The sequence below is a fragment of the Oncorhynchus kisutch genome, unplaced genomic scaffold (genome assembly GCF_002021735.2).
Source record: "Oncorhynchus kisutch isolate 150728-3 unplaced genomic scaffold, Okis_V2 scaffold2673, whole genome shotgun sequence".
NCBI classification, from domain to species: Eukaryota; Metazoa; Chordata; class Actinopteri; order Salmoniformes; family Salmonidae; genus Oncorhynchus; species Oncorhynchus kisutch.
Window position 1 is genome coordinate 158,953 of NW_022264618.1, and position 17,685 is coordinate 176,637.

Genomic DNA, 17,685 nt, shown 5'->3' on the forward strand with positions numbered 1-17,685 from the left:
GGATTCTATTAGTTTAATGGGTTCTATTAGTTGTATATACATGGATTCTATTAGTTTAGTGGATTCTATTAGTTTAGTGGATTCTATTAGTTTAATGGATTCTATTAGTTTAGTGGATTCTATTAGTTTAATGGATTCTATTAGTTTAGTGGATTCTATTAGTTTAATGGATTCTATTAGTTTAATGGATTCTATTAGTTTAATGGATTCTATTAGTTTAATGGATTCTATTAGTTTAATGGATTCTATTAGTTGTATATACATGGATTCTATTAGTTTAATGGATTCTATTAATTTAATGGATTCTATTAGTTTAATGGGTTCTATTAGTTGTATATACATGGATTCTATTAGTTTAATGGGTTATATTAGTTTAATGGATTCTATTAGTTTAATGGATTCTATTAGTTGTATATACATGGATTCTATTAGTTGTATATACATGGATTCTATTAGTTTAATGGGTTATATTAGTTTAATGGATTCTATTAGTTTAATGGATTCTATTAGTTTAGTGGGTTCTATTAGTTTAATGGATTCTATTAGTTTAATGGATTCTATTAGTTTAATGGATTATATTAGTTTAATGGGTTCTATTAGTTTAATGGGTTCTATTAGTTTAATGGGTTCTATTAGTTTAATGGGTTCTATTAGTTTAATGGGTTCTATTCGTTTAATGGATTCTATTCGTTTAATGGATTCTATTAGTTTAATGGGTTATTAGTTTAATGGATTCTATTAGTTTAATGGATTTGATTAGTTGTATATACATGGATTCTGTTAGTTTAATGGGTTATATTAGTTTAATGGATTCTATTAGTTGTATATACATGGATTCTATTAGTTTAATGGGTTATTAGTTTAATGGATTCTATTAGTTGTATATACATGGATTCTATTAGTTTAATGGGTTATTAGTTTAATGGATTCTATTAGTTGTATATACATGGATTCTATTAGTTGTATATACATGGATTCTATTAGTTTAATGGGTTATATTAGTTTAATGGATTCTATTAGTTGTATATACATGGATTCTATTAGTTTAATGGGTTATTAGTTTAATGTATTCTATTAGTTTAATGGATTCTATTAGTTTAATGGATTCTATTAGTTTAGTGGATTCTATTAGTTTAATGGATTCTATTAGTTTAATGGATTCTATTAGTTTAGTGGATTCTATTAGTTTAATGGATTCTATTAGTTTAATGGATTCTATTAGTTTAGTGGATTCTATTAGTTTAGTGGATTCTATTAGTTTAATGGATTCTATTAGTTTAGTGGATTCTATTAGTTTAATGGATTCTATTAGTTTAGTGGATTCTATTAGTTTAATGGATTCTATTAGTTTAATGGATTCTATTAGTTTAATGGATTCTATTAGTTTAATGGATTCTATTAGTTTAATGGATTCTATTAGTTTAATGGATTCTATTAGTTGTATATACATGGATTCTATTAGTTTAATGAATTCTATTAATTTAATGGATTCTATTAGTTTAATGGGTTCTATTAGTTGTATATACATGGATTCTGTTAGTTTAATGGGTTATATTAGTTTAATGGATTCTATTAGTTGTATATACATGGATTCTATTAGTTTAATGGGTTATTAGTTTAATGGATTCTATTAGTTGCATATACATGGATTCTATTAGTTTAATGGGTTATTAGTTTAATGGATTCTATTAGTTGTATATACATGGATTCTATTAGTTGTATATACATGGATTCTATTAGTTTAATGGGTTATATTAGTTTAATGTATTCTATTAGTTGTATATACATGGATTCTATTAGTTTAATGGGTTATTAGTTTAATGTATTCTATTAGTTTAATGGATTCTATTAGTTTAATGGATTCTATTAGTTTAGTGGATTCTATTAGTTTAATGGATTCTATTAGTTTAGTGGATTCTATTAGTTTAATGGATTCTATTAGTTTAGTGGATTCTATTAGTTTAATGGATTCTATTAGTTTAATGGATTCTATTAGTTTAATGGATTCTATTAGTTTAATGGATTCTATTAGTTTAATGGATTCTATTAGTTGTATATACATGGATTCTATTAGTTTAATGGATTCTATTAATTTAATGGATTCTATTAGTTTAATGGGTTCTATTAGTTGTATATACATGGATTCTATTAGTTTAATGGGTTATATTAGTTTAATGGATTCTATTAGTTTAATGGATTCTATTAGTTGTATATACATGGATTCTATTAGTTGTATATACATGGATTCTATTAGTTTAATGGGTTATATTAGTTTAATGGATTCTATTAGTTTAATGGATTCTATTAGTTTAGTGGGTTCTATTAGTTTAATGGATTCTATTAGTTGTATATACATGGATTCTATTAGTTTAATGGATTCTATTAGTTTAATGGATTCTATTAGTTTAATGGATTCTATTAGTTTAATGGATTCTAGTAGTTTAATGGATTCTATTAATTGTATATACATGGATTCTATTAGTTTAATGGATTCTATTAGTTTAATGGATTCTATTAGTTTAATGGATTCTATTTGTTTAATGGGTTCTATTAGTTTAATGGGTTCTATTAGTTTAATGGATTCTATTAGTTGTATATACATGGATTCTATTAGTTTAATGGGTTCTATTAGTTTAATGGATTCTATTAGTTGTATATACATGGATTCTATTAGTTTAATGGATTCTATTAGTTTAGTGGATTCTATTAGTTTAATGGATTCTATTAGTTTAATGGATTCTATTAGTTTAATGGATTCTATTAGTTTAATGGATTCTATTAGTTGTATATACATGGATTCTATTAGTTTAATGGATTCTATTAATTTAATGGATTCTATTAGTTTAATGGGTTCTATTAGTTGTATATACATGGATTCTATTAGTTTAATGGGTTATATTAGTTTAATGGATTCTATTAGTTTAATGGATTCTATTAGTTGTATATACATGGATTCTATTAGTTGTATATACATGGATTCTATTAGTTTAATGGGTTATATTAGTTTAATGGATTCTATTAGTTTAATGGATTCTATTAGTTTAGTGGGTTCTATTAGTTTAATGGATTCTATTAGTTGTATATACATGGATTCTATTAGTTTAATGGATTCTATTAGTTTAATGGATTCTATTAGTTTAATGGATTCTATTAGTTTAATGGATTCTTGTAGTTTAATGGATTCTATTAATTGTATATACATGGATTCTATTAGTTTAATGGATTCTATTAGTTTAATGGATTCTATTAGTTGTATATACATGGATTCTATTAGTTTAATGGGTTCTATTAGTTTAATGGATTCTATTAGTTGTATATACATGGATTCTATTAGTTTAATGGATTCTATTAGTTTAATGGATTCTATTAGTTTAATGGATTCTATTAGTTTAGTGGATTCTATTAGTTTAATGTGTTCTATTAGTTTAATGTGTTCTATTAGTTTAATGGATTCTATTAGTTTAATGGATTCTATTAGTTTAATGGATTCTATTAGTTGTATATACATGGATTATATTAGTTTAATGGATTCTATTAGTTTAATGGATTCTATTAGTTTAATGGATTCTATTAGTTTAATGGATTCTATTAGTTTAATGGATTCTATTAGTTTTATATCAATTGATTATTTTAGTTATTCGTTTTATATTAATTGATTATTTTAGTTATTCGTATGTGTCCCGTATATGACGCCAGACTATGATATGATAGTTTTGGTATGTGTCCTGTGTGTCCCCAGAGGACAGACGCCAGCGGAGTCAGACTATCAGCTATTGGAGATGGCCCGGCGGTTGGAGATGTACGGAGTCAGGCTCCACCCTGCTAAGGACCGAGAGGGGACCAAGCTCAGTCTGGCTGTGTCTCATATTGGACTGCTGGTGTTTCAGGTACTGTATGTGCTCCAGATGTTTATCCACCAGGAACATGGGAGTTCATTTCTCATCTCTTACCTTTTTTAAATTCATTTTCTTAAAACTGCATTGTTGGTTAAGGGCTTGTATTCAGCATTTCACTGTAAGGTCTGTTGTATTCAGCATTTCACTGTGAGGTCTACTACACCTGTTGTATTCAGCATTTCACTGTAAGGTCTACTACACCTGTTGTATTCATCATTTCACTGTGAGGTCTACCTACACCTGTTGTATTCAGCATTTCACTGTGAGGTCTACTTCACCTGTTGTATTCAGCATTTCACTGTGAGGTCTACTACACCTGTTGTATTCAGCATTTCACTGTGAGGTCTACTACACCTGTTGTATTCAGCATTTCACTGTAAGGTCTACCTACACCTGTTGTATTCATCATTTCACTGTGAGGTCTACCTACACCTGTTGTATTCAGCATTTCACTGTAAGGTCTACTACACCTGTTGTATTCAGCATTTCACTGTGAGGTCTACTACACCTGTTGTATTCAGCATTTCACTGTGAGGTCTACTACACCTGTTGTATTCAGCATTTCACTGTGAGGTCTACTACACCTGTTGTATTCAGCATTTCACTGTGAGGTCTACTACACCTGTTGTATTCAGCATTTCACTGTGAGGTCTACTACCCCTGTTGTATTCAGCATTTCACTGTGAGGTCTACTACCCCTGTTGTATTCAGCATTTCACTGTGAGGTCTACTACACCTGTTGTATTCAGCATTTCACTGTGAGGTCTACTACACCTGTTGTATTCAGCATTTCACTGTGAGGTCTACTACACCTGTTGTATTCAGCATTTCACTGTGAGGTCTACTACACCTGTTGTATTCAGCATTTCACTGTGAGGTCTACTACACCTGTTGTATTCAGCATTTCACTGTGAGGTCTACTACACCTGTTGTATTCAGCATTTCACTGTGAGGTCTACTACACCTGTTGTATTCAGCATTTCACTGTGAGGTCTACTACACCTGTTGTATGTGACAAATAACTTTTGATTTGAGTAATGCTGTCGTTATGAATCCACGTCATACCACTTAGGGCTGTGACTGGCATGGAATATTGGATGATGGCTATTGGTCAGCCAAATGACCACGGTCACCGTAATAACCATTTGGAGAAAAAAGGGGGGAGGGGGGCGTTGCCTAGGCAACCGAAGACTTGTCTGTCAAGCACCAAGCTTACCAAGGAACAACAACGTTTCATCACTTTGTAGAGTCCATGTTGCAGCAGAAACGGACTCAACCGCACGAATGTCCGGCTGGCCACGAATGCCCGGCTGGCCACGAATGCCCGGCTGGCCACGAATGGACACGAATGCCCGGCTGGCCACGAATGGCCACGAATGCCCGGCTGGCCACGAATGGCCACGAATGCCCGGTCAATGCTTTTAACTGGTCTAAACTCTCTCCTATAGGGACACACTAAGATCAATGCGTTTAACTGGTCTAAACTCTCTCCTATAGGGACACACTAAGATCAATGCGTTTAACTGGTCTAAACTCTCTCCTATAGGGACACACTAAGATCAATGCTTTTAACTGGTCTAAAGTCCGCAAGCTCAGCTTCAAGAGGAAACGTTTTCTCATCAAACTCAGACCAGACCTCAATGTAAGTCCTTATACCACGGCTTGGCAGAATACTACATTCTGATTGGTTGAAAGGGTGTTGATTTATTTCTCAGTAAATTCACAGCAATATTCGACGGTTAGTTCCAACACAGTGTTTTATCAGTGGCGTAGATGAACACAGCCCTTGTTTCTCCTGTTCTAACCAATGCTAAGCGATGTGTTGACGATGTCTGTGCCCGCCTGCAGCAGAGTGCGTACCAGGACACTCTGGAGTTTGTGATGGCCAGTAGAGACTGCTGTAAGACCTTCTGGAAAATATGTGTGGAGTACCACGCCTTCTTCAGACTGTTTGAGGAACCCAAACCCAAAGCCAAAGCTGTTCTCTTCACCAGAGGGTCCTCCTTCAGGTTTAGGTATGCTGGCTGGGTGGGTGGGTGGAGCTTGTAGAGGTTTGGGTAGGCTGGCTGGGTGGGTGGAGCTTGTAGAGGTTTAGGTAGGCTGGCTGGCTGGGTGGGTGGAGCTTGTAGAGGTTTAGGTAGGCTGGCTGGCTGGGTGGGTGGAGCTTGTAGAGGAGGGGCCTGGGTGGACACTGCATGATAAATGTATATTAACCAGCAACAACAAAACAGATTGATACTGGACTCAACAATGTAACCTTTCCTATTGTGTCAGGGTCTTTCACTGACAGTCCTTTTACAGGGACTGTGCTGCTTCATCAGACCTCTGTGTTTCAACATTCTACCATGTTCTGTCTCTTTATATCTGCAGCGGTCGGACACAGAAGCAGGTTTTCGATTACGTCAAGGACTCAGAGTTCCAAAAGGTCCCTTTTGAAAGGTGAGACTTCACCTGGTCTGGATGTCAGCCTCTCTTCCCCTGAGGCGTGTTTGTGGCTCCAGGTTCCCATGTCAATGTCCCTTTACCTCAACAGTTGATAGACTAAGCCTCGCCTGTCTCCTCTCCCCACCAGGAAACACAGTAAGAAGGTGTCCGGCAGCAGCCTGACACCCCAGGATAGAAAGACATCCACAGTGCCACAAGAGGTCAGTATATCCTGGTGACCTTTCTCTCTGTGATTCATTGGAGAAGGAATAGAGTTAGTGTGTGTTCTGGTCTTTATTTCACAGAGTATCCCTTTAACTTCTCTCTCTCCCTCCTCTCCAGAGTGTCTCAGTGGACCAGACAGACTCTCCTCTCAGGTTGATCATCCAGGTCCCGGTGGACGACCCGACAGTGACCAACGGCCACCAGGCTGGGCCAGGGGGACCAGAGGCCCAGGCCCTAGCCTCCACCACGGGACACCCAGAGCAGCAGATCTCAGGTCCAGTCCGGCAGGCAGTTGAAGGCAGCAGCTCTTCTATCTCCTACATCCACTGTCCTGGTATAGATAGAGAACGAGGCCAGAGGCACACGCTCACACACACGTCAATGATGAGGATGAACCCCTGGGGGTTACTGTTAGCCCCTCCCCCAGGGCTAGCTCCCTGTCACTGTTAGCCCCTCCCCCAGGGTTAGCTCCCTGCCACTGTTAGCCCCTCCCCCAGGGTTAGCTCCCTGCCACTGTTAGAGCCTCCCTCAGGGTTAGCGCCCTGCACTGTTAGCCCCTCCCTCAGGGTTAGCGCCCTGCACTGTTAGCGCCTCCCCTAGGGTTAGCTCCCTGCCACTGTTAGCACCTCCCTCAGGGTTAGCTCTCTGCCACGGTTAGCGCCTCCCCTAGGGTTAGCTCCCTGCCACGGTTAGCTCCTCCCCTAGGGTTAGCTCCCTGCCACTATTAGCCCCTCCCTCAGGGTTAGCGCCCTGCACTGTTAGCGCCTCCCCTAGGGTTAGCTCCCTGCCACTTTTAGCACCTCCCTCAGGGTTAGCTCCCTGCCACTGTTAGCACCTCCCTCAGGGTTAGCTCCCTGCCACGGTTAGCGCCTCCCCTAGGGTTAGCTCCCTGCCACTGCTAGCCCCTCCCCCAGGGTTAGCTCCCTGCACTGTTAGCCCCTCCCTCAGGGTTAGCGCCCTGCACTGTTAGCACCTCCCCCAGGGTTAGCTCCCTGCCACTGTTAGCCCCTCCCTCAGGGTTAGCTCCCTGCCACAGTTAGCCCCTCCCCCAGGGTTAGCTCCCTGCCACAGTTAGCCCCTCCCCCAGGGTTAGCTCCCTGCCACAGTTAGCCCCTCCCCCAGGGTTAGCTCCCTGCACTGTTAGCCCCTCCCTCAGGGTTAGCTCCCTGCCACAGTTAGCCCCTCCCTCAGGGTTAGCTCCCTGCCACTGTTAGCCCCTCCCTCAGGGTTAGCTCCCTGCCACTGTTAGCCCCTCCCTCAGGGTTAGCTCCCTGCCACAGTTAGCCCCTCCCTCAGGGTTAGCTCCCTGCCACTGTTAGCCCCTCCCTCAGGGTTAGCTCCCTGCCACAGTTAGCCCCTCCCCCAGGGTTAGCTCCCTGCCACTGTTAGCCCCTCCCTCAGGGTTAGCGCCCTGCACTGTTAGCCCCTCCCTCAGGGTTAGCTCCCTGCCACAGTTAGCCCCTCCCCCAGGGTTAGCTCCCTGCCACTGTTAGCCCCTCCCTCAGGGTTAGCTCCCTGCCACTGTTAGCCCCTCCCTCAGGGTTAGCTCCCTGCCACAGTTAGCCCCTCCCCCAGGGTTAGCTCCCTGCCACTGTTAGCCCCTCCCTCAGGGTTAGCTCCCTGCCACGGTTAGCGCCTCCCCTAGGGTTAGCTCCCTGCACTGTTAGCCCCTCCCCCAGGGTTAGCTCCCTGCCACTGTTAGCACCTCCCCCAGGGTTAGCTCCCTGCACTGTTAGCCCCTCCCTCAGGGTTAGCTCCCTGCACTGTTAGCCCCTCCCCCAGGGTTAGCTCCCTGCACTGTTATCCCCTCCCTCAGGGTTAGCTCCCTGCACTGTTAGCCCCTCCCTCAGGGTTAGCTCCCTGCACTGTTAGCCCCTCCCCCAGGGTTAGCTCCCTGCCACTGTTAGCCCCTCCCCCAGGGTTAGCTCCCTGCCACTGTTAGCACCTCCCCCAGGGTTAGCTCCCTGCCACTGTTAGCCCCTCCCCCAGGGTTAGCTCCCTGCCACTGTTAGCCCCTCCCTCAGGGTTAGCTCCCTGCCACTGTTAGCCCCTCCCCCAGGGTTAGCTCCCTGCACTGTTAGCCCCTCCCTCAGGGTTAGCTCCCTGCCACTGTTAGCCCCTCCCCCAGGGTTAGCTCCCTGCCACTGTTAGCCCCTCCCCCAGGGTTAGCTCCCTGCCACAGTTAGCCCCTAGTTAAATAAATATCTAAATGTAGCTCAGTACACTTAGTTGGTGAAATACTAAGCAGTAGTTTGTGGATTAGTCAGGATCAATACACGTTGAGAATGTTAGGAGCAGCTCATTGAGCTGTAAGGGTATTTTATCAGCCGTGTTCCTCCTGCCCTCCCCGAACACCGACCCCCCCCCCCCTCCCCCCTGTATCAGCCATGTTTGATGTTCCTCCTGCCCTCCCCGAACACCGACCCAGCCCAATCCCCCCCCCCCTGTATCAGCCATGTTTGATGTTCCTCCTGCCCTCCCCGAACACCGACCCAGCCCCTCCCCCCTCCCTGTATCAGCCATGTTTGATGTTCCTCCTGCCCTCCCCGAACACCGACCCAGCCCAATCCCCCCTCCCTGTATCAGCCGTGTTTGATGTTCCTCCTGCCCTCCCCGAACACCGACCCCCCCCCCCCCCCCCCTCCCTGTATCAGCCGTGTTTGATGTTCCTCCTGCCCTCCCCGAACACCGACCCAGCCCAATCCCCCCCCCTCCCCCCTCCCTGTATCAGCCGTGTTTGATGTTCCTCCTGCCCTCCCCGAACACCGACCCAGCCCAATCCCCCCCCCCCTCCCCCCTCCCTGTATCAGCCGTGTTTGATGTTCCTCCTGCCCTCCCCGAACACCGACCCAGCCCAAACCCCCCCCCCTCCCCCCTCCCTGTATCAGCCATGTTTGATGTTCCTCCTGCCCTCCCCGAACACCGACCCAGCCCAAACCCCCCCTCCCTGTATCAGCCGTGTTTGATGTTCCTCCTGCCCTCCCCGAACACCGACCCAGCCCAATCCCCCCCCCCCCTGTATCAGCCGTGTTTGATGTTCCTCCTGCCCTCCCCGAACACCGACCCAGCCCAATCCCCCCCCCCTGTATCAGCCATGTTTGATGTTCCTCCTGCCCTCCCCGAACACCGACCCAGCCCAATCCCCCCCCCCTCCCTGTATCAGCCGTGTTTGATGTTCCTCCTGCCCTCCCCGAACACCGACCCAGCCCAATCCCCCCCCCCCCTGTATAAGCCGTGTTTGATGTTCCTCCTGCCCTCCCCGAACACCGACCCAGCCCAATCCCCCCCCCCTGTATCAGCCATGTTTGATGTTCCTCCTGCCCTCCCCGAACACCGACCCAGCCCAATCCCCCCCCCCCCTCCCTGTATCAGCCGTGTTTGATGTTCCTCCTGCCCTCCCCGAACACCGACCCAGCCCAATCCCCCCCCCCCCTCCCTGTATCAGCCGTGTTTGATGTTCCTCCTGCCCTCCCCGAACACCGACCCAGCCCAATCCCCCCCCCCCCTGTATCAGCCGTGTTTGATGTTCCTCCTGCCCTCCCCGAACACCGACCCAGCCCAATCCCCCCCCCCTGTATCAGCCATGTTTGATGTTCCTCCTGCCCTCCCCGAACACCGACCCAGCCCAATTCCCCCCCCCCCCTCCCTGTATCAGCCGTGTTTGATGTTCCTCCTGCCCTCCCCGAACACCGACCCAGCCCAATCCCCCCCCCCCTCCCTGTATCAGCCGTGTTTGATGTTCCTCCTGCCCTCCCCGAACACCGACCCAGCCCAAACCCCCCCCCCCCCCCCCCTCCCTGTATCAGCCATGTTTGATGTTCCTCCTGCCCTCCCCGAACACCGACCCAGCCCAATCCCCCCCCCCCCCCCTGTATCAGCAGTCATCCAAATCATCAGTCTGTCTGACCCCCCCCCCCCCTTGTATCAGCAGTCATCCAAATCATCAGTCTGTCTGACCCCCCTCCCTCTTCCTCTTTGCTGTCTGCTTGGCTTGACTCCTGGCATGTAAACAAGATAGACATCTCATTGTTGTTCCTTTTGGCCCTGATCCTGATTTCTGTTCTTTTGCAAATCCAACATGGCCGCCGCGTCATCCTCATCATTGTCATTGGTTTGATTACATTCTCTGACAACACATATTTAGCATAAAAAACATGACAAATAAATCAGACTATGTTCAAAGCTTCTATGCCTTTGAATGCTGATTTTTCTGCCAGCACTGTTGTGCTTCTCTCCAGGCTGTTTCCTCTGTCTCTCTACTGTGTTCCACTGTTGTGCTTCTCTCCAGGCTGTTTCCTCTGTCTCTCTACTGTGTTCCACTGTTGTGCTTCTCTCCAGGCTGTTTCCTCTGTCTATCTACTGTGTTCCACTGCTGTGCTTCTCTCCAGGCTGTTTCCTCTGTCTCTCTATCTACTGTGTTCCACTGTTGTGCTTCTCTCCTGGCTGGACACTTTACATTCAACTGGACACTTGACATAACTTTACATTCAACAGGACACTTTACATAACTTTACATTCACCAGGACACTTAACATTACTTTACATTCAACTGGACACTTTACATTCAACTGGACCCTTTACATTCAACTGGACGCTTTATATTAAACTGGACACTTTACATTACTTTACATTCAACTGGACACATTACATTACTTTACATTCAACTGGACCCTTAACATTCGACTGGACACTTTACATTCAACTGGAGCCTTTACATTCAACTGGATCCTTTACATTACTTTACATTCAACAGGACCCTTTACATTCAACTGGACCCTTTACATTCAACTGGATCCTTTACATTACTTTACATCCAACAGGACCCTTTACATTCAACGGGACACTTTACATTCAACTGGAGCCTTTACATGACTTTACATTCAACTGGAGCCTTTACATTACTTTGCATTCAACTGGAGCCTTTACATTACTTTGCATTCAACTGGAGCCTTTACATTACTTTACATTCAACTGGACACTTTAAATTCAACTAGTCACATTACATTCAACTGGACCCTTTACATGACTTTACATTCAACTGCACCCTTTACATTACTGTACATTAAACTAGTCACATTACATTCAACTGGACCCTTTACATTCAACTGGACACTTTACATTACTTTACATTCAACTAGTCACATTACATTCAACTGGACACTTTACATTCAACTGGACACTTTACATTCAACTGCACTCTTTACATGACTGTACATTCAACTGGACACTTTACATTCAACTGGACACCTTTATATTCAACTGGACCCTTTACATTCAACTGGACACTTTATATTCAACTGGACACTTTACATTCAACTGGACAGTTTACATTCAACTGGACCCTTTACATTTATCTGGACCTTTTACATTCAACTGGACACTTTAGATTCAACTGGACACTACATTCAACTGGACACTCTACATTCAACTGGACACTCTACATTCAACTGGACACTCTACATTCAACTGGACACTCTACATTCAACTGGACACTCTACATTCAACTGGACACTTTACATTCAACTGGACACTTTACATTACATTCAATTGGACCCTTTACATTCAACTGGACCCTTTACATTCAACTGTACCCTTTACATTCAACTTGACACTTTACATTCAACTGGACACTTTACATTATTTTACATTTATCTGGACCTTTTACATTCAACTGGACCCTTTACATTCAGCTGGACCCTTTACATTCAACTGGGCACTTTACATTCAACTGGACACTCTACATTCAACTGGACACTACATTCAACTGGACACTTTACATTACTTTACATTCAACTAGACCCTTTACATTCACCTGGACACTTTACATTCAACTGGAGCCTTTACATTACTTTACATTCAACTGGACACTTTACATTCAACTGGAGTCTTTACATTACTTTACATTCAACTGGAGCCTTTACTTTACATTCAACTGGAGCCTTTACATTATTTTACATCCAACTGGAGCCTTTACATTACTTTACATTCAACTGGACCCTTTACATTAAATTGGACACTTTACATTCAACTGGACCCTTTACATTACTTTACATTCAACTGGGTATTTTACATTTATCTAGACACTTTACATTCAACTGGACACTTTACATTCAACTGGACACTCTACATTCAACTGGACACTCTACATTCAACTGGACACTCTACATTCAACTGGACACTTTACATGACTTTACATTCAACTGGGCACTTTACATTACATTCAACTGGAGCCTTTACATTACTTTACATTCAACTAGACCCTTTACATTCACCTGGACACTTTACATTCAACTGGAGCCTTTACATTACTTTACATTCAACTGGACACTACATTCAACTGGACACTACATTCAACTGGACACTTTACATTCAACTGGACACTTTACATTCAACTGGACACTTTAAATTCAACTGGGCCCTTTACATTACATTCAACTGTACACTTTACATTCAACTCGACACTCTACATTCAACTGGACACTTTACATTCAACTGGACACTTTACATTACTTTACATTCAACTGGAGCCTTTACATTACTTTACATTCAACTGGACACTTTAAATTCAACTGGGCCCTTTACATTACATTCAACTGTACACTTTACATTCAACTGGACACTTTACATTACATTCAATTGGACCCTTTACATTCAACTGGACCCTTTACATTCAACTGGACCCTTTACATTCAACTGGACACTTTACATTCAACTGGACACTTTACATTATTTTACATTTATCTGGACCTTTTACATTCAACTGGACCCTTTACATTCAGCTGGGCACTTTACATTCAACTGGGCACTTTACATTCAACTGGGCACTTTACATTCAACTGGACACTCTACATTCAACTGGACACTTTACATTACTTTACATTCAACTAGACCCTTTACATTCACCTGGACACTTTACATTCAACTGGAGCCTTTACATTACTTTACATTCAACTGGACACTTTACATTCAACTGGAGTCTTTACATTACTTTACATTCAACTGGAGCCTTTACTTTACATTCAACTGGAGCCTTTACATTATTTTACATCCAACTGGAGCCTTTACATTACTTTACATTCAACTGGACCCTTTACATTAAATTGGACACTTTACATTCAACTGGACCCTTTACATTACTTTACATTCAACTGGGTATTTTACATTTATCTGGACACTTTACATTCAACTGGACACTCTACATTCAACTGGACACTCTACATTCAACTGGACACTCTACATTCAACTGGACACTTTACATTACTTTACATTCAACTGGGCACTTTACATTACATTCAACTAGAGCCTTTACATTACTTTACATTCAACTAGACCCTTTACATTCACCTGGACACTTTACATTCAACTGGAGCCTTTACATTACTTTACATTCAACTGGACACTTTACATTCAACTGGACACTTTACATTCAACTGGACACTTTAAATTCAACTGGGCCCTTTACATTACATTCAACTGTACACTTTACATTCAACTCAACACTCTACATTCAACTCGACACTTTACATTCAACTGGACACTTTACATTCAACTGGACACTTTACATTACTTTACATTCAACTGGAGCCTTTACATTACTTTACATTCAACTGGACACTTTAAATTCAACTGGGCCCTTTACATTACATTCAACTGTACACTTTACATTCAACTCGACACTCTACATTCAACTCAACACTCTACATTCAACTCGACACTCTACATTCAGCTCGACATTCTACATTCAACTGGACACTTTACATTCAACTGGACACTCTACATTCACCTGGACACTTTACATTCACCTGGACACTTTACATTCACCTGGACACTCTACATTCACCTGGACACTTTACATTCAACTGGACACTTTACATTCAACTGGACATTTTACATGACTTTACATTCAACAGGACACTTTACTTGACTTTAGTTAGACTTTAGTTAGGTTTTCATGTTTTGATAGGTTGAATGCCGCTCTGACTCGTTCCTGTCCCCTCTCTTCCAGGTGTGATCTCAGGCAGCTCTGATCTCTGACTCGTTCCTGTCCCCTCCTCTCTTCCAGGTGTGATCTCAGGCAGCCCACCAGTGGTGGTGAACGGGCAGAAAGCCTTTCCCTTCGGCCCGGGTCAGAGCTCCAACGGGCACCAGCCCTCGCCCATCAACGCCCATTCCTGCCCCCTCTCATCCCCCCTGTTCACTGACGCTGGCTACGTCCGCACGGATGACGAGGACGAGGTTCGGAGGAAGGTTTGTCTTTCAGGGAGGGAGGGTGGGAGGGAGGGTGGAGGACATGTCCCCATACTCTTGAGAGAGTGATCCAGCCCAGAGGACAGTACTGTTCTACTTTGTTAGAACTGTGGTAACCCACTTTACCAGGCTAGGGAGAGTCTGTAAGGAACTGTGTTATCCCACTTTACCAGGCTAGTGAGAGTCTGTAAGGAACTGTGTTAACCCACTTTACCAGGCTAGGGAGAGTCTGTAAGGAACTGTGTTATCCCACTTTACCATCCTAGTGAGAGTCTGTAAGGAACTGTGGTATCCCACTTTACCAGGCTAGTGAGAGTCTGTAAGGAACTGTGTTATCCCACTTTACCAGGCTAGTGAGAGTCTGTAAGGAACTGTGTTATCCCACTTTACCAGGCTAGATCTCATCAAGATCTGTTGCCTACATCTAATAGTTCTACTCATCACTTATTATTATTACAAATGGAAGATTATCACTTCTCACAATGGTGCTCATGTCATAAAGTTAGATCAAAGCTGACTCGATGTCTGTCCAGATCACATTTCTCCAGACAAAGACTTATGATGAGTTAGGATGTTACATAACTGAGCCGAACATACTAGCATATTATAGTAGGCCTGTAACGTCGCCATTGCACCAAAACCACCTAATTTCTATTGAGATTTGAGGATGGTTCGCTGAAGCAGGATATATGCTTCGACTGAAACAAAACACATTTTCAGGACATTTTCTCCCTCTTTCTTCCAGAAGTGTCCAACTGACAAGGCCTACTTCATCGCCAAGGAGCTTCTCACCACAGAGAGAACCTTTCTGAAGGACCTGGCAGTTATAACCGTGGTAAGATGAATTATAACTCTGGGAGAACTAGTTATAACCATGGTAAGACTAGTTATAACCATGGTAAGACTAGTTATAACCATGGTAAGATGAATTATAACTCTGGGAGAACTAGTTATAACCGTATTAAGATGAATTATAACTCTGGGAGAACTAGTTATAACCATGGTAAGACTAGTTATAACCATGGTAAGACTAGTTATAACCATGGTAAGATGAATTATAACTCTGGGAGAACTAGTTATAACCATGGTAAGACTAGTTATAACCATGGTAAGATGAATTATAACTCTGGGAGAACTAGTTATAACCATGGTAAGACTAGTTATAACCATGGTAAGATGAATTATAACTCTGGGAGAACTAGTTATAACCGTATTAAGATGAATTATAACTCTGGGAGAACTAGTTATAACCATGGTAAGACTAGTTATAACCATGGTAAGATGAATTATAACTCTGGGAGAACTAGTTATAACCGTATTAAGATGAATTATAACTCTGGGAGAACTAGTTATAACCATGGTAAGACTAGTTATAACCATGGTAAGGCTAGTTATAACCGTGGTAAGATGAATTATAACTCTGGGAGAACTAGTTATAACCATGGTAAGACTAGTTATAACTGTATTAAGATTCATTATAACTCTGGAGAACTAGTTATAAACATGGTAAGACTAGTTATAACCGTGGTAAGATGAATTATAACTCTGGGAGAACTAGTTATAACCATGGTAAGACTAGTTATAACCATGGTAAGACTAGTTATAACCGTGGTAAGATGAATTATAACTCTGGGAGAACTAGTTATAACCGTGGTAAGACTAGTTATAACTGTGGTAAGATGAATTATAACTCTGGGAGAACTAGTTATAACCATGGTAAGACTAGTTATAACCGTGGTAAGATTAATTATAACTCTGGAGAACTAGTTATAACCATGGTAAGACTAGTTATAACCATGGTAAGATTAATTATAACTCTGGAGAACTAGTTATAACCATGGTAAGACTAGTTATAACTGTGGTAAGATGAATTATAACTCTGGGAGAACTAGTTATAACCGTGGTAAGACTAGTTATAACTGTGGTAAGATGAATTATAACTCTGGGAGAACTAGTTATAACCATGGTAAGACTAGTTATAACCGTGGTAAGATTAATTATAACTCTGGAGAACTAGTTATAACCATGGTAAGACTAGTTATAACTGTGGTAAGATTAATTATAACTCTGGGAGAACTAGTTATAACCATGGTAAGACTAGTTATAACCATGGTAAGATTAATTATAACTCTGGAGAACTAGTTATAACCATGGTAAGACTAGTTATAACCGTGGTAAGATGAATTATAACTCTGGGAGAACTAGTTATAACTGTGGTAAGATGAATTATAACACTGGGAAAACGAGTTATAACCATGGTAAGACTAGTTATAACCGTGGTAAGAGTAGTTATAAACGTGGCACGGCTAGTTATAACCGTGGCATGACTAGTTGTAACCGTGGCACGGCTAGTTGTAACTGTGATACGACTAGTTATAAAAAGACTAGGTGTAACCATGGTACGACTAGTAGTAACCGGTAAGACTAGTAGTAACCGGTAAGACTAGGTGTAACCATGGTAAGACTAGTAGTGACCGTGATAAGACTAGGTGTAACCGTGATAAGACTAGGTGTAACCGTGGTAAGACTAGTAGTAATAAGTGGTAAGACTAGGTGTAACCATGGTAAGACTAGGTGTAACCATGGTAAGACTAGTAGTAACCATGGTAAGACTAGTAGTAACCATGGTAAGACTAGTAGTAACCATGGTAAGACTAGTAGTAACCATGGTAAGACTAGTAGTAATAAGTGGTAAGACTAGTAGTAATAAGTGGTAAGACTAGTAGTAACCATGGTAAAACTAGTAATAACAATGGTTAGACTAGTAATAACAATGATAGACTAGTGATAACAATGGTTAGACTAGTAATAATGGTTAGCCTAGTAATAACAATGATAGACTAGTAATAACAATGGTTAGACTAGTAATAATGGTTAGACTAGTAATAACAAT

At 42.0% G+C, this 17,685-nt stretch overlaps 1 protein-coding gene across 1 annotated transcript in view; it reads left to right on the top strand.

Moving 5' to 3' along the window:
• LOC109887081 (FERM, ARHGEF and pleckstrin domain-containing protein 1) overlaps positions 1 to 17,685 on the top strand; it is a 91,562-nt gene that overhangs the window by 46,237 nt on the left and 27,640 nt on the right. Inside the window, exons 8-15 of the mRNA XM_031819828.1 lie at positions 3,740 to 3,887; positions 5,443 to 5,538; positions 5,745 to 5,911; positions 6,267 to 6,335; positions 6,469 to 6,541; positions 6,663 to 6,819; positions 14,608 to 14,792; positions 15,538 to 15,627. Of these exons, the coding sequence (XP_031675688.1) occupies positions 3,740 to 3,887; positions 5,443 to 5,538; positions 5,745 to 5,911; positions 6,267 to 6,335; positions 6,469 to 6,541; positions 6,663 to 6,819; positions 14,608 to 14,792; positions 15,538 to 15,627 (985 nt within the window). The remainder of the gene's footprint in view (positions 1 to 3,739; positions 3,888 to 5,442; positions 5,539 to 5,744; positions 5,912 to 6,266; positions 6,336 to 6,468; positions 6,542 to 6,662; positions 6,820 to 14,607; positions 14,793 to 15,537; positions 15,628 to 17,685) is intronic.